This window comes from Podarcis pityusensis (genome assembly GCF_964106645.2).
Source record: "Podarcis pityusensis genome assembly, chromosome: 11".
Lineage (NCBI taxonomy): Eukaryota > Metazoa > Chordata > Lepidosauria > Squamata > Lacertidae > Podarcis > Podarcis pityusensis.
This window is the reverse complement of record NC_138036.1, coordinates 56,714,864-56,733,192: the sequence shown is the minus strand read 5'-3', so window position 1 is coordinate 56,733,192 and position 18,329 is coordinate 56,714,864. Positions and strand designations below refer to the sequence as shown.

The 18,329-nt window shown below is 40.6% G+C and overlaps 1 protein-coding gene across 2 annotated transcripts in view; it reads right to left on the bottom strand.

The window, feature by feature from the left end:
• AGTPBP1 (ATP/GTP binding carboxypeptidase 1) overlaps positions 1 to 18,223 on the bottom strand; it is a 60,094-nt gene extending 41,871 nt beyond the window's left edge. For both annotated transcript variants that reach the window (XM_080972301.1, XM_080972302.1), the window contains exons 1-2: positions 18,083 to 18,223; positions 237 to 323 (exon numbers count right to left, since the gene is read on the bottom strand). In XM_080972301.1, coding sequence (XP_080828427.1) covers positions 237 to 271 — 35 coding nt within the window. In that variant the 5' untranslated portion in view covers positions 272 to 323; positions 18,083 to 18,223. The remainder of the gene's footprint in view (positions 1 to 236; positions 324 to 18,082) is intronic.
• Positions 18,224 to 18,329: the final 106 nt, after the last annotated feature.

The window sequence follows — 18,329 nt, the reverse complement described above, 5'->3', positions numbered from 1 at the left end:
TACATGTATAGTTCATTAAAATATCAAAGCGACAATTATATGTACACAATAAAAACTAAATAAAATTTATAATTACAGGCCACCAACGGAAAATCTTTTTCTTAATAATCTGAATAAGCCTGATGGCTTTGGGTTCATTTACAAGCTATCTTCAAGGAATACAAACCCAGCTGTTGGGGGAAAAAATCCTGCAAGGAAGATTAAACAACCTCTGCATCTCCCCCCAATCCCCTTACCTTTTTTCTGATGCCATTTTTATTTTATTCATCATGTAAAGTTCTTCATATCAATCTGGAAAGCTTAGTTCTTCCACAGCAACATCTCTAATGATCGGCAAAAATGAAAAAAGAAGAAGAGTGTGTAAGTATACTCAAATTCTAGTGTGAGAAACAGGATAATGTTTGAGAAAACACAGCAGAAATAACACCATCTGCAGAAACCAAGATAGCCAGCAAATACAGCCTTATAAGGGCCTGGGAACAAAAATGTCAGGGGAAAAATGTAGCTGTAGCTATTGGTTAAGCAAAAAGCAAAGGTGTCTGCTAAAGAGGGTGTAGCAGTGACAAAGATGGCAGAGACTGTGGAAAAAGACATGGATAAGCAATCAGTGGAAAATATTGCTGGGGAGAGTAATAGGAGACCATTGTACCTCTTGGCAATAGGGACGTTTTGCCATGCTGACGTTTTTCACTCATTTCTGGCCCAAAATGGTAAATTTAAAAAACTGCAGCTCCGTACAAAATCCTGAAGAAAATTAGTACTTTCCATTCGGGAAATGCCACATGTAATATTTTCTGACCAGCCCTCATAGAAGCTACTTGATATTAACATTACCCAATCAAAACAAGGTATCAGCAATTATATATAAGAAGCTATTCATACCAAAAGCTTTTTCAAATTCTAGTCGTTGTTCTCAGCTAAACAAATCCATTTTTTTATTACTGAATGCATACCTTCTTTAAAAGGAAAATGTTTCACAGAATACTGAATTTTCCATCTTTGTGAGCAGCTTTTTTTTGTTAATAGATGCTAGTATATTCTCAACTATATTACTAAGTAAAATCAAAATAATGTACTTTGCTGGAACAGTATGCTTTGCTTCATAATCACCCCTGTAATTTCTATTCACCAAAGATTTACTTATAATGGGGGTCTCTAAACTGTCATTATTCTTTAAATGATTTCATAACAGACACCAAGTTGTCATTTGCTTGCATTTACCATTACTGGAAAATCAAGATTTTCATAACAAATTGGAACTAAGAAGGTGCCATCCATGTGTTCCAGCTAACCTTTTTAATGGATAAGCCCCCCCTTTTTACTGGAGAAACATTACTTCAACGGTGGTGTATCAGAGAGTTATCAGTTACTCATCTCATTTAGTCCTCAGTTCTACTCCAAAAAGTTCTTAGCTTACTTAAATCAGCAAAACTGGAGTTTATAAACTAAAGACAAAATCCACAAAAATATTATGTTGTACTGACATAACACATTCTTTCCTCAAGGCAACCAAGGCCTGGGGAGTTTCAGAAATGTATGGGAACCAGATATTGTGCAATCTGCATGCTCTGCATCTACTGGCTAAAAACCCCATTCTTTTGCAGGAGGAACTCTCCCAGGTCCTGCAGAGAATATCCTTTATTTACTCTGCTTCTTGATCCTCACAGTCAGACACATCACCCTGAAAGCAACTCAGTGCCCTCTGAGGATCATATCCTGGCCAAAAACAAACTGTGTGTTCCTATGCCCTGTAAATCACTGCCGCATACGAAAGATTCATGACAGGGAAGTCAGTTGATATCAGACATTGCCCGACTCAGATGTATGGTTTCTTGAAAAATAAATGAGCTGTGAACTCAAATGTTTCCTCTTTCCTCACACTTGGCTTCAGAGGAAACTTCCTGGTTTATTAAACCACATGTTTGCCATGACAACCAAGCACAGAAAATGTGGTTTAACCAACCAAGAAGTTCCTTTGCAGTCAGATATGCAGGGGGAGGAAGAAGTGCTTAAGCTCCAAAGGTTGTATTGTGGTGTGTTTTTCTTTTTCGTGTGTGCTTTGTTGTGTCATTTTGAGATAAATGTGGGAAATCAATTTTTAAAAAATGGGGAAAAAACCAAAGGTTGCTGGCTAAGAAATGCTAGATCCCTACATGGCACTGTTTGGTAACATCTTGGGCTAGCCACCCTTTCCAGCTATATTTTGATTTTGGCTGTTGTATTATAAAACCAATTCATGCTCCATATATATCAACTACTGTTCTGCTTTTCATAGTATCAAATACCTTAAAGTGCATTTCACTTTTCTTTTCTTTTCTTTTCGTTTCTTTTCTTTTCTTAAAGATTTTCTTGATTTACAAAAATGTGTGCAATGCCTCACTCTCGCATTCCCCCCCCCATGTAACATTTTTACAAATCAGTTTCATTTGTTGAGACATTAGGAAGAAAAGGGGGAAAGAGGTGGAGGGGAGGAAAGCTGGGTGGGGGTGGGGTGGGGTGGTGATGTTTCTATTTTACTTAATATATGTAGGGTTTGGTGTCAGTGTTGCTTGTGCAGGTTCTCTGCTGTTCACTTGTGTTCCTTTGGTGGTGAGAGAGGTGGGGTTGGCCTAGGGTGTGGTTGTTCATTTGTGGTTGGCTGTGGTGGACTTTGTTTTCATGAGCATTTCACTTTTCTAAATCATAAACTTCATTAAGACCTTTCCCAAAATAGACCAACTGTTTTTTGAATGTATAGTATTGACACTTCCACATAGGACGAATAAAATTTAAAACTGAAGGTGAAAACTGGAGATACAACACTCACCTGAATTTACTACAAACAAAAATACCCACTCAACAGATATAATCAAAATTCTGCAGTATAGCTAATATACAGAAGAATACTACAAAACAATTAAGCAGTTCCCACATTCAATCCGCAGCATCTCCGAGCAGGGCTGGGAAATTACCTTGTCTGAAATCCTGGACAATCACTATCAGTCAGTGTAGACAATACTTAGCTATATGAACCAATAGTTTGATTAGATATAAACCAACTTCCTATGCCCCCATAGTTTTGCCTTAGAAAACTCAACAAACATGCTGTATTAAAGGGGCACAGCTGTGGGCAGTCTGAAAAAGCACCATCCACCTTGGGCCTGCCCAGAAAAAGCAAGTCTTAAGTGAGGCACTGGGGTGATGTCTGCTGTTTCCAGAAACTCTTCTTGTGAGACTTTTGTGGGTGAGATGAGAGTTTGTTTGGACCCTAGGTGAGAACCTGGAGGCTGAGACGGTGTGTCAGAAGGAAAATGAATTGCTATTGATTTAGATAGATAGACTTAATGTCTATGTAACTTCTGTAATATTTAAAGTTTCTGTTGTGTCAATTTCTTCTACAATTTTTAACATATTAAGCAGTATAGAAATTAAATGATCAATCAAAGGGCCCACAAGACAGACTGATAGGGCCTGACCTGGCTGATTTGAGGAGGAGTGCCATCAAGTATTTGGGCCTTAAGTCATTTAGGACTTTCAATGTTAAAGTCAACACCATGAATTGGGCCTAGCAGCAAATAGGTAGCCAGTGTCTTTCATGAGGATTGATGTTATACTGTTATAATGTTATACGGTGTCTTGTGACACTGCTTACAGTTCTTACATCATTCCCGTTCCCTCCTTCTTTCTCAATTTTGTTTCGTCCAGAATGTCTGTTTTCTGCCTAAACAGGTCCTACAACATTTGCTATATACAAATATCAGCACTCACCAATTCTCGGAGACGTTTTATATGTTGTATCCATAGCATGGGAATAATTTTTATATGACATTATTCCATGCTGCTGCTGTTCAACAGCAAACATAGAGAATCAAGCATTCATTCTCACTGGGTAGCCACCGCATGAGAAGAACCCTTGAAATTAAAGGGCTTTAAACATACAGTCAGGATCAAACATTTCAGCAGAATAATGAGATGGAGCCACAAAAAAGCATTTCTACATAGCTGCTGTAAGAAATAAAGGGCAAATGGCTCATCGCTCATATGATAATATAAAGGGATAAATCAGCTAAATCTCTGGCCAAATATAACATGAATTATCTTCTTACAGCCACTCAGTGCATCAGTCTCACAGCAACATGGAGAAATAAAAAAGCAGCTTTTGACTTCTAGTGCGCTCACAGATGCAAAATGACAGCTTGCTTCTTTCTGCAAACCGAGTGAGGCAAGGATATCTATGCAGACAGTAGATACCTTCCTGGAGACCTTTACATAGAACAAGAACCATTATCTCAGACAGACACATCCATATACTAGGGTGGAGTGAGCAAGTTGTCTTAGTGATAACCAAATGAAGCACGGTAAGACTCTGACTTTTGGTTTCCCTGTAACTTTTTGAAAGATCTGAAGCTGACATGTCAAAAACACTATAAGGGAAATCCAGAATAATGAAGAAAAACAAGGTGCCGTAATATCTCAGAGAATACAGTCCATTTGAAAAGGTAACCATCTCTCTAGTTGATTTTGATGGAATAATTTTTAAAATGCTGAACAAATACATTTTGGCTACGGCGAATTGATGGAAACTAAAATAATCAGAATTCCATAATCAGTTCATTTCAATGCTTGTAAAATTAAACCCGTAACTACAGATGAACAAAACTGCCTATTGCAAACTGCAGACTTGACGCTTTCCCTATGTTGGGACAAGGGGATGGGCTTAGCCAAGAGCTTAAGAGCTTTGTTAGCAATGCAAACCGTCTTGGGTGGTTGCCAACAAGTGATGCTAAAGGGCATCGGCCTAGATTGTTGGTGTCCTTTTGCAGTGCTTCCAAATCCCAAACGCTCGCAGTAAGAAATAATGAAGGAGGTAAGAGGAAGCTTTATTTTTTTTCTTCCTGCTCCTCAAAATTACTTTGTGGTAAAAAACGTGGAAGGCCGTTTCCCCCATTCAAAACACAGTGGGCCCAAGAAACCACATTTTTTGGTGTACCTTGGGCCTAGTTTTGTCTTGGTGCTGTTCCTCTCCTACACAAGCAATGAGCTACACAGGAGGCCCATGTGATCTGACAGATGGACTGCACTGCTTTGACTTTACTATGAGCTGTATCTAACAATGTTCTTCCATTCATAGAAGGCTCTTGGGTCCAGCAGAGGCTTCCATGAACACCAAACTCTGTTCCAGATAGTTGTTGACGGGCCCTTTGAGAAAAGTATAGATGGTGCTACATCAGACTGCAGTAGAAAGGGGAAATTATTAGAAATCTCGTTCCTTTCCCTTCAGTTCAGGGAAATCTCCGATGGATAGAAGTGACTTCTGTGAACAGCAGCTTTATGAGTTTAACCATTTTAATAGTATCTGACCTAATTTTAGTTGCACTTGCAATGTAATTTCAAGACTGGCAAAATAAAATACAAGCAAGCAGTGAGTTATTGTTTATAAATACTTTAGAGAACATTAATCAATTCCACTTTAAACATTTTACATTGCAGTTTTACTACATAAATTCATTTTGAAAGTGTGTGCTAAAATCCAAACTTGTTATGAGAAAGTTTTGAAGGTCACACAAATATGGCTTATAGTTGCTCAAAGACAGCATCAGTCTTCCAAATCAATCTTCCAAAGTCACTCAGGTTTGTAACTGCTCAAAATGCAGACCTTCAGCCACACTGAATCTCTGTGCAAACCATGGGCTTCCTGGATCTTTGAGTCACTCCACCCCATATCATTTGATTAGTCATTTTACCAAGAAGCTTAAATCTTGAACTCAACACTATTATGGGTAAAATGATTACGACAACCAATCTTATTATTCTGTCTTAAACAGTCTGGTCCACAGTACCTCAGAAGTGCCTTCTCCCATACGAGCACGAAGATCAGGAACCCCCAAACTCGGCCCTCCAGATGTTTTGGGACTACAACTCCCATCATCCCTGACCACTGGTCCTGTTATCTAGGGATGATGGTAGTTGTAGTCCCAAAATATCTGGAGGGCCGAGTTTGGGGGTGCCTGACTAAGTTCTCCAGCTGAAGCCCAGAAGGGCAAGCACTATTTCAAAGTGAAGCTTTTCCAACAGTGGCACCTCATTTGTAGAAATTCTCAACTGCGAAACCTACTGGGCTAGATCACGAAGGCCTTATGAACCATCCTGTTTCAGAAGGCCTTTGGAAAATATCATGATGAGTCCTGGCTTCTGCTCTCACTGTATATCGGGGCTTGATTGATTCATAGTGAAGGCACAATCTGCAACCAGAGGTTTCTCCTATGGCTCACTAGAGCCACTTTTGTCTCCTCCCTTGCCTAGGCAAACAGAGAGAGATAATTACCAGCTACACTAGGGGAATGAAAAGCTTGTACACACTTCCCATATCCTTGGCACAAGCTTCTCATTCTCCAGAATACATGAAACCTGCATCAAGTGGAGCGGGAGAAGTGGCTGGGGATATGGGAGAACCACACAGGCCTGGTTAACAGGGGTATACAAGAAGTAGGGACAAGAAGAGGGTTCTATTTTGTTCTATGGGAATTCCCACTACACAGGTGCCCACACTGCAAGTGGCTCGACCCACCTGTGCCTTACTGATCTGATCCCTTTTTTAAATGCCAATGCATTATGATCTTATTATTGCCAGCGCAAACCACCCCCAGAGCTTCTCGTGGAATGGAAAAGCATAGGGGCCGAGCATCATCATCATAATAATAATAATTTATTATTTACACCCCGCCCATCTGACTGAGTTTCCCCAGCCACTCTGGGCGGCTTCCAATTGAGTGTTCAAAACAATACAGCATTAAATATTTCAAAAAACCCCACCATTAAAAACAACAGCCACTAACAACAGCTGATGAGGCCACTAACAATAAATCAAAGTTTGTTTACTAAACAGGAGCGCCGCATTGAAACGCAACGGGGCCGATTTCAAAGCTACCCCCGGGGGGGGGGGCAGCAGCTTTGGGAAAGGAGGAAGGACCAACCTGGATGACCGTGAAGCCTTTCGTCAAAAGGAGGTTTTAGCGAGAAGAAGCTGCGGGGCCAAACAAGGCAGCCGCCCCCCATCCCCGCGCTGGGCGCCCCTCTCCTCCTTCTCCTCAGAGGGGTCGGCGCGACCTCCGCCCGCCAGGCAGGCTCCCGTCCCTCCCCTCACCTCCTTTTCGCGCTCCTCCTCAGCGCCCGGGCCCCCTTCAGCGCAGCCGCGTCCGCCCAGGTCGGCGGAGGCTCTTCTCGGGCGGGCCGCGGAGCGAGGCAGGTGAGCCGCGGCGGGCCGGCTCCGGACAGCGCAGCCGCCGAACGCCGCTTGGAGGAGTGGAACCTCGGGCCCCGCCCCCAGCTCAGGCGGCGGCGAAGGAACCTGTCCGCATCCTGGAGACGTCACCGCGCTCTCCGTCCCCACCCCGTCCGCGCGCGCGCGTGCACGGCCGCCGCCGCCGCGCGCTCTCTGCCTCCTTAGTTCTCCTGCGCGCTCGCGACCGCGTCGCCCTCAGGGCGGGCAGCTGTGGCCGCCACTCCCTGGGAACCAAAAGCTGAGGGGGCACCCGGGTTGTCCTTCGGTTAGAAATAAGAATAACAATAATAATATTTATTATTATTATTATTTATACCCCGCCCATCTGGCTGGGTTTCCCCAGCCACCCTGGGCAGCTTCCAACAAAATAATTAAAATGTTAAAATAATTAAAATTAAAATCTGTTAAACATTAAAAGCTTCCCTAAACAGGGCTGCCGTGAGATGTCTTCTAAAAGTCTGGTAGTTGTTTTTGACATCTGGTGGGAGGGCATTATTTGTGAACGAATAATGTAAATAAAAAATAAGGATTTGGGTTCATATGTGGTGGGGGTGTAAATACCTAGTTTTTTGGGCAAATGTAGACAAGCATGGGAATGATTGTGGAATATGGACAGGGTGGATAAAAATCAATGATTAAAAAAATGATTTTTTTAAAAAATTAAATTGGATTTTTAAAATAAAATGCTTTTTGAGGAAAAATCTTTCCAAAGATAGTTTTCTATTTAAGTTACATTATAGCCCAAAGGCTACTCATCAGGAAATAAGGATTTGTTTTAAGTTTTTCATGTGTGCTAAAACTCAAAGTTTCTTTTTTAATCGCTTAACCACATCAGTTAACAAACATGGATGCATATGCTAGAATGTTATTGTTTTAGTTAAATAAATGGTTATTAAGTAAATGGTTATTTTTCTCCTTCCAATAAAGTACAGCAGAAAAGTTGTCCAAATATAAACAGTTAACATATAAACTTCACAGTAATTTCAAAATTATCTGTCTATGTATTTCTAATAGTATAACCAAATCAGTAATTTTTGATATAAGTGTAAAAACTACTCTGAAAATTTATTATTCATCTGGTTAACATTAAGATTATACCAGCAAGAATGAGTCTTTCTGTAAAAAAAATAAAAATGATTTAAATCAAGTATTACTGACTAGTGATTTAAATCGATTTGATTTAAATAAAACCCACCCTGAATATGGATATAAAATTTACAGCATGCTATGGTCTAAGAGAAAATTATATGAAAATGATATATCAGTGGTTTCTAACACCGAGTAAATTGGCAAAAATGTATAAATCTAAATCAAATAAGTGTGGGAAACGTAAGGAGAAGGTTCTTTTTATCATATGTGGTGGTCTTGTAGTAACTTTAAAGCTTACTGGGAAATGATATATCATGAATTGAAAAGGATGTTTAAAATAATGTTTGTAAAAAAACCCAGAAGTTTTTCTTTTGGGAATTATAGGGACAGAACTACAGTACCTAAATTGGTATAGAAACGTATTCATGTATGCTACTACAGCGGCAAGAATGTTACTCATCCCAAAATGGGAAGAAGCAGAAGTCCCAGCCAAGGAAGAATGGATACAAAAAGTAATGGAATATGCAGAAATGGTGAAATCAAGATAACAAACTTTTTATAAAAGAATGAAAATGGTTTATTGAATATTTACAGATAAATTGTAAACAGATAAGAACATTGGCAGGATTATTGTAATAATCTGCAGTTTTATAAGTGTATATATTTAAAGTAGATGAAAAAACGAGCAAATTAAGTTAATTTGGATATGCAGAAGATTTATTTTTATTTTTTAATGGCAAAGGGTGTTTAAGGAGATAACAGAAATCACTGGGTTAAAGCTGACCCAAAATCCAGAGGTTGAATTATTATCAATTTATGGAAGATTCGCAGACTATGAATGACTTGCTCACCAATTTACCGTATTGACAGCTGCGCAAATTATTATAGCTAGGAAGTGGAAGGGGCAAGGGGAATATAAAATGGAAGAATGGTATAAAGCGGTGTGGGATATAGCTATTAACGATAAATTAACATGTGCCGTTAAGGTAAGACAGGGAATATGCAGGAGAAATTATTTTGAGGAGATAGAGAAGATGTTTGTAGGATTCGTACTGTTAAATACGGAAAGGGGTCAAACCATCGCAAGAGGTGTTGAAATTTTGGGAAGTTGGATAGTTACAATGGAATGGTCTCAATGGTAGGGTGCACATTTTTATTCTTATTTATTTATTATTATTACTTTGACAAACCCGCTTCTCTTTGGAAGGCAGTTTTCATGTTTGCCACCCAGGAATTTTCATCAGGGCAAGGAGCCCTGGAACAGAAATGTGTGTGGCTTGAAGCCCCTAGCACAACGGCAGAGAGAAGCCCAAGCATCAGAAAGAGGTTGCCTGCCTAAAGGTGTTTTGGGGCTCTATAAAGTTACCCAGGGAAATGGCCGGTGCCCCGACCTGTTTTGCTTCTGTTCTGCAGACAAAACATGGCGCACCATTAATAAGTAGTGTGCTGACAGGAACATTTTAAGGGGCGTTAAGTGCGCTGCTAACAGAGAGCCCTCGGTAGTCTCCTTTATGCAAAGCAGGAGTGGCCCTTCTAATATTGTTATTTACTTTTCCTTTTACATTTATACCCCACCTTTCCTCCAAGGATACATGGTTCTCTCTGCTCTCCCATTTTATTCTCACAAACGGCCCAATGTCACCATTGAACTACACTGCAAAATGAGGACTTGAATCCTGGTCTCCCAGGCCCTAGTCTAGTGCTAGCTACCCCACCACAGATGATGTTGGATTCCAGCTCCCATCAGCCCTCGCCAGCATGGCCAATGGCCAGAGGTGATGGGAACTGAGGGCCCAACAGCAGCTAGAGAACCCAATAGTAGCCATCCTGATGTAAAGTATATAATGCCACCGACTCATTAAACACTTAAAAAAAAGTTTCGCTACTCCATTTCTAGGGCATTTAAGACAATGTTTTTCAGTTTCCCAGCTTAAGTTGGATTTCAAGGAATGGAACATCTTTGATAGGCATATATCCTTGGTTTAGCAGCTAATATAGTCCATTAGAAGAAGAAAATATGCAAGATTTCCCTTTTTCAAGGGACCTCTGCTGGAGAATCAGTTATATATAATAGCCCCTTAGAAACCACAGTACTCCAAGGAAAATTACTAATGCAATAATTTAGCTGTTGAGAATGAAAATGTTCATAAAGATGGAGATTAGATCTCAGTGCACAGGTTGCAAAGTGCATTTTAATAACAGATAACTTTAAGGGGAGATTAGAACATTTTCCAGTTAGAACTTGTACAATCCTATACATAAATGTCAAATCACTAATAATTGTATTTAGAATTGCAGTCTTCTGTCTTTGTAGCAAGGAACCCAAAAATGTTAGTTCAAGATTATATACAGTATATTTAAAAAATATGGTGTTCAAGTTCTCAGGGCTGCAGAAAAATGTAATTTAAAATGTATACCACTTGGAGAGTGGATCCGCTCCAACTGTCCAATAATGCTAAATATGCAATGCTACAAATTACTCTCTACACTCTTGCATTTCTTCAAGGTCAATAAAAACCCTCTAAACGTGGTATTGTCTACTATATATTCAAGCTGGTAGCAGCCCACAGCAAAAGGTACAAGGCAATATGGGAAAGGAATAATATTCATATATGACATATCTCCTTTCAGAAGATTGAAAAAAAAAGGGAAAAGTACAACTATATTAGTGCATACTCTGTCAAGGTTGTCCATTCCTAGTCAAACCAAACACCATTAAAATGTATAAAGCATCATAATCATACTCGTATCAAAATGTTCATTGGGTATGTAACATGACTGAGAATTTTACTGCAAAAGAGGGTAATTACAAGGACAACTTTATGCTATTTCTTTATAAATGATTGCAGGCAAATATGAAAAGTATCAGTGTAGTTTCACTTGTAGATGTACTCTTGGATAAATGTCATAATTCAAGAGGTCATCTGTTTTATATTGTTTCAGGAGACATTAATAAAATGAATCACTATTCACATACGTCAAACTAAATTGGTCTCTTTCTGTGCATACATAAACAGAATGAGCAAAAGTTTGGTGACTATCCAAGAGAGCATTAAGAGCACTTAAGCCTGTTGAAATTAATGGTTTTAAGTGTACTTGACTCTATTGGATTGTGGCCTTCATTTTGATGATGACAACTCGAAATGTTGAACCTCCTATACAGCGGTAATTGTGGCAGTACACGTTCCAAATCTAGTATTCCAATAATGAAAGCGGATCAAAACACACAGTCCAGCATGTAACAGAAGAAATGTTTGTGAACCACAATCCTGCAGTTTGTTTTATTTATCCTCTATATTTACACAATCATACCACTCATTCCTAAACGCACATACTGCATCTATAGGCTTTTCTTCCAAATAAATGTATTTAGTATTGGGGTCTATAGTGGCTCTAGATTTCACAGTTGATAGCTTAACAAAACAATTTTCGTTTTCTGAAGTCCAGTCCTTTCTCCATCCATCTTAACAATTGCTTGTCACTAGGTGATTCAGTTTCCTTTGTTGGAAGTCCTGTACAATTCCATACCTGCTTGCCAGAATGTAAGCCCCCTTGAACTCTTAAGTAGTCTTGTACAGGACCACACTGTCAGGTGTTATTTACTGGCACATAGCATTAGCAAGTAAGGTAATGGCTATTCAAGTAAGGCAAAGATGAAGTGATTTGTACATTCATATACTGAGTTTTAATTGTCTTCCTTATTGGGGCTAGTTCTTTTATCCTTGCCTTCAGTAAACCCTTTTGGTGCAACTTCTGTCTGGAGGATACAGATTATCTGGTCTCATTTCCATCTGGATTCCAAACTAGTTTTAAAATGACTTTGGCAACTTTAGTGGATGGCATGTTCCGAGACTGAGTGCATCCTTTCTTATGCTTCTGGCTTTTCTGTCTGGAACGGGAGTTGGAAGCACCATGCTCAGTGGTTCTGTTCATATCTTACTGGTATATTTCAGAAGTTGCTCAGGGACAAATGCTCAACTCTGTGGCATTTATGCTACACGGTTCTGCATCATCGTCTTGTTCCCCAAGCTATCTATCATCCCTCCTGCTAGGGCCAAGGTTTAGTTTTGTTGCACCATCCATATACCGATTTCTGCCTTCATTTATTCTCCCTGCCTCATGGTGCTGCCGGAAGAGTCAATCACAGGCAGGACCAGGGTGGGCTTCAAGCTCAAAGAGGGCTTTAAATTTAGATGCTTATTAGTTTTTACATTTGATAAGCTTCACAGCTTGTTTTTATGTGCATTGAACCAAAAGGTGACACACACTCTCAGCTTAGAGCTGCAGATTCAAGAGAGAGATAGGATTTGGTAAGAGTTTGATTTGAACATATTAAACTCTTTATTAGTTAAATTGATATCAAAAAACAAAAAAGCCCTATCTGATCTGTTGGCACATAATCAGGAAGTGATCAGTGAACTCTCTTAGACCAGCTGTTCCTATAAACAAACAACTCCTCTTTTTTTCTGAAAGGAGGTACCTTACTATGTTTAAATGCATCATCATTTTTTATTTTTATTATGGCTAAGGGTGTCAAAAGCTGGAAGTAGCTCAGGCCTCTCTGAATCTATCTGAGGGCCTGGCTACCTGAAGCAGGCTTCCCCCTGCTTGCATGGTCTGTCTGGCCCTGACCCCAGTTGTGGGATTCCCTGCCCAGACACAATCCCCTGCCAACTGTAGCAGGAACCCCCCACCCCAATCATTCAGTTTGTACAAACTTCACACACTCACACTCACACTCACATACTACATATGCCACACTTCTGTTATAAATTCATAGAAAAATCAACCATACATCGGATTTGCACTGTTCCATTTTTATTTTACTCCATATGACAAGGACTATCAAAGGGGGGTGGCTTGGTTCTGGTCAGCCATAATCCCTTCACCATCCCAGCACATCCACAGGAGCCCTGCCCAGTTGCTATGCCAACCCTGATGGTCCTAGACAGAAGACCATCAAGATCACAAAGAACTTGCATATGGGAGTGGATTCAGCATGGACTGAAACAAAGGACAATGATCAGATCTTCCCTCTGGGGGCAGGAAACTGCCAACTCCCCTTTGTCTCCTGAAAGTGACTCATGGGCAGGGGGAAAGGAGGAACCAGCCAGGTGACAAGACACTCAGGTTACCACCACAACTCCTCCCTCAACCCCTCCTTTCTGTAATGTATGCATGATGTCAACCCCTCCTTTCTGTAATGTAGGCATGATGTCAACCCCTCCTTTCTGTAATGTATGCATGATGTTTCTGGGGGTGGGCTTGACCTAGAGGATGGGAATTTCAAAAGTTTTTATAAGGTCTTGCACACCATCTTTCTGGGTCTTTCCTCTCTCTTGCAAGTGAGGGGAACACCCTGTTGCAACAGTTCAATAAAGGCCAAGCCTACAGGCTGCTGTTTTGCTCCAAGTTATCCTGGTTGGTGTCTTTGTTTTTGTCCAAGGGAGCCCTCGGATTTTTCCGGTAACACATCTATGCCCAGTGATATTAATGTGATTACTGGTTTTAATTGCTATTCGTGTCATCTTTACTATATGTGCATTTACAAACTGCTCATTTCTGTTAGGGGCTTCTCATATTGTGTTATGGTGGCTTACAAATTTGACTTGAATGTCTGTATAGCAGAAAGACAGGCTCTAGATTTATTTTAGGTTAAGAAGAATTCCAGAGAGTATCCCATCCAAAAGGATACTCTGGAATGGTTTGACTTTGATTCTGAATGCTTCCTGAATAGGAAAAATGGCAATCTTTAAATAACAAATAGAAATAATCTAGCCTTTGGGAATTAAAATGAACATACTAATTATAGACTATAGCAGGTTATCGTCTTTCCCACGCTTGTACATTTTTCTTGGAGCCTTTATACACATTCCTCATAATTTCCTAATCCATAGAGTATGCATAGTTGTTCTTCATACTTTCTACAGTTAAAAGTTCTACACATAATTAACTGTATTGTTATTCATCACTCATTTTTTGGAAACTTATTTCTTGTTACCATGGTACATTAAAAATGACATTCCACATTGCAATTTATTAATACCATTTATATGCCGCCCACGATCAAAAAAATAGAGACATGGCCAACTAAAATAAAAGTACATGAAAACCAATACGATAAAATATACATCAGAATTCACAAGTAACTAAAATGCAGTAAACCACTTAATGGGGCTGAAAGGCTGAGTAAATGAATAGGTCTTCAACAAGTGTCAGAAACACATTACCATCAGAGCTTGCCTAATCTCAGGGGAAGTGATTCCATGGAGTGGCTGGCATGGCCGAGAAAGCCCTCCTGCTATTTACCAGAAGATGAACATGTACAGACTGCGGTATAACCAGGAGGGCTTCACTTACAGACCTCAGTGGTCAGGCAGGTTCATACGGGAGAAGGTGCTCTCTCAGGTAGCCTGGCCCCAAGTTGTTTAGGACTTTAAACAGCATCAGCAAAATCTTAAATACAACCAGCGCAGATCTTTCAGAAGTGATTGTCATATGCTCGCATTCAGCAGCACTATCACAAGGTGGTTACCTTGTGATATTCTACCACTGCAAAACTCCACCGCACTGCTAGGTGGCTGAACACCTCCCTTTTTGCCTACTTGGCAGGAGGGGAGGCGTTCTGCTGAGCTTTGCTGCCAGTCCATCTGGGTGGTGGAACGGAGGTGGCACCCCTTGAGGATGCCGTCTGAGGTGGCAACTTCTCCCTGTTTGGGACTTGGGTCTATATGTATGACCCTTTGGATGAGCAGCAGCCTAGAATATTTCTTGATAAACAAGAAGCCTCTGCAAAGTGCAACAGAAGTGTGCACTTGCAAGTCCTTTTACTTTTCAATTACATTATGTGTGTTCTAAATGAGGTTACCGTATGTATTTGTAGCTCTGTATCAAGTTTAACTTTGCCTTTTTACATGATCAAATGGGATATGCAGCAGAAATATACAGAACTGCTACTGTAAGCATTTTAACTCAAACGTTTGATTTTACTGTCTCTTTGAATGGGCTGTAGTTGCTTTGTTTAAATCTACTGTATTAGTTTGTATGTTTGTATTATTATTAATGATTATTACATTTTCATTTCTTACTATGCTGTTAGCTGCCCTGGAAACATAAATTTATTTCTCAGGCGTGGGGTATAAATTATGAAAATAAATAAATATGTTGCAGTGTGAAGTGTTTCTTCTTCATCATCCAGGCTACTTTGTTACATTTCCTCTCCAATGCAGTGTTCCAGGTATTGCTCCCGATGTAGTCACTGAGCATGCTCAGTTATCAGTGGGATGATTGGCAATTTCCCCCTTGAGGGTTCTTAATATTTTATGTATTTTGGATGCGCCCCATACCTTGGGGTTCCCCCAAGACTGCCAATACTTCCCTCTTGCATATAAATATACTTTTTAAAGGCCAGTGGTCAGGGACCAGTGGTCAGGGATGATGGGAGTTGTAGTCCCAAAACATCTGGAGGGCCGAGTTTGCCTATGCCTGAGTTAGAGACACCACTGAAGACTACCAAACCTTTGAAAATGCAGAGGTAAATTTAACTAAGGATGAGAACAAACACACTGTCTAAGTTCCTTTATTTTTTAATATTTCAATTATTTCCTTTTTTAACCTTTTGTATACAGTGGTACCTCGGGTTAAGTACTTAATTCGTTCCGGAGGACCGTACTTAACCTGAAACTGTTCTTAACCTGAAGCACCACTTTAGCTAATGGAGCCTCCTGCTGCTGCTTTGCCGCCAGAGCACAATTTCTGTTCTCATCCTGAAGCAAAGTTCTTAACCTGAAGCACTTTTTCTGGGTTAGCGGAGTCTGTAACCTGAAGTGTATGTAACCTGAAGCGTATGTAACCCGAGGTACCACTGTATTATGGGTATATGTCAACGTAAACATATATTTTGGTTGATGGGTGGTTTTTTAAATTGTATTAGTGTGTATTTTTTTTAACCAGTAGTTGATATGGCCACAATGGTTGAAAGAACAACAATAAACTAACACATCTGAGAATAACCATACCACAACGCTAGAGCATTAGCTTTGCATGCAGAAGGTTCCAGGTTCAATTCTCAGCACCACCTGGAAATGTCCCCTGCCCCAAACCCCAGAGAGCTCATGGAACCTCTGGTGCCCAGATGTTGGACTACAACCCTCACCATCCCCAGCCAGCTTAGCCAATGGTCAGAGAGGATCACCCTATCTGCATAACCTAGGAATTCTAAAATATAGACGTGCTTTTACTCTTGCAAGATTGACTGTATTGCCCTCAGCTGTACTTGAGGGACGATTCCAACAGATTCCACAAAAAAATCGCTTATGTCCCTGTGGAGATGGCATTACCAAATCGATGGCGCGTGCCCTTGTGACTTGCACTCTTTATAAAGACTTGAGGAATGAGGTTTTCACCCATTTTATTGTCCATTCCGGGACGCCCAACCACTACCACAGTGTCCTTTCTCTTGGCAGACCAAGATGAGCAGGTGACAGTAAAGGCTGCAAGGTTTTTAGCTGGGGCAATCAGAATAAGATCCACTATTTGACTATTGATTCAAAACCCTAAAATGTATTTTATATAAGTGACCCTTTATTTCTATTCTTTGTATATCGTATCGTTTTATTGCTATGGCCGATGCCTGATGCAAATAAAAGATTAATTCAGTCAAACGGTCAGAGAGGATGGGAGTTGTAGTCTGGGGCCCATGGTGGTATTGACAATACCATGCTGGATGGCCTGATAAATTACAATGAAGTTTATTTCTATGCTCTTAAGGATATTAGAGTTTCTGAAGCGATATCAAAACCGACGGAAATGGACTGCAAGAACTCTATTAGCCCAAAAATGGAAGGAACAAGAAATACCAACAATCGAAGAATGGCAGATGAAGATGACTGGCGAGGCTGACCGGGAAAATCTGAAACCATTGTGATCAAGCTTTCCAAATAGATTGGAGTGAATTTGTACAACATTTGAAGGAAGGACAATTGTAAACAATTAACAACACTAGCAGGGTTGCTGTAAGAAGACTTGTAATAATGTTTATTACCGTTTTACATTTATTTAAAATATGTGATAAAATGAAGGAGGGAAATGTAAACTGGAAAAGGTACAAATGCTATGACGTAAAATTGGAATTATGAATATATTTTTTAAAAAAAATGTCCAGTAGCACCTTAAGAGACCAAATAAGTTTGTTCTTGGTATGAGCTTTCGTATGCATGCACACTTCATGCACACTGAAGAAATGTGCATGCACACAAAAGCTCATACCAAGAACAAACTTAGTTGGTCTCTAAGGTGCTACTGGACTATATATATATATACTGGACATTTTATCTCTCTCTCTCTCTACTGCGTCAGACCAACACGGGCTACCTACCTGAATCTGGAATTATAAGGCAGAATGGAGGGAAGTCTTAGCTCGTATGAGCAAATAACGAAAGAGTTTCATAAGGATGCATTTAATATTATAAAATGGGAAACTTAATAAATATATAATTTTTTTAAAAAACGAGAGAGCTGGAGCCTCGGCTGCACAGTTAGGAGGAGCGGGGTATCTCTGCCACCGGGTTTTACCTCACACCCAACCTTTCTCAGCTTCCTGCACTGCAGCCACAGGACCGCACTTGATCCATCGCCCTGGCCCGCCCTCCATTAAGGTCGCCCCTGAGACTCCCCCCCCCAAAAGCCTCCCCGCCTCGGGAGCCAGACGCCATTCTCGCGCACGACACTCACCTGCCAGAGCGCCAGGAACAAGCCCGGGGCGATCCCTGAGGGGAGCCCGCCCTGCATTGCCTTCAGTCGGGACCCCCGAGCCCCTTCGCACGACACGCGCAGCCCCGCTTTCCTCCAACCGCTTTCCCAGGAGCGGCTGCCCCTGTCGCCCCCCCCCCGAATCCGAAGGAAGCGACCCAGAAGTCCGCTCCCAGTCTCTGGGAAGAGTTTCTGCTTTCTTATCTCTATGGCGAAAGGAAGTTACGGG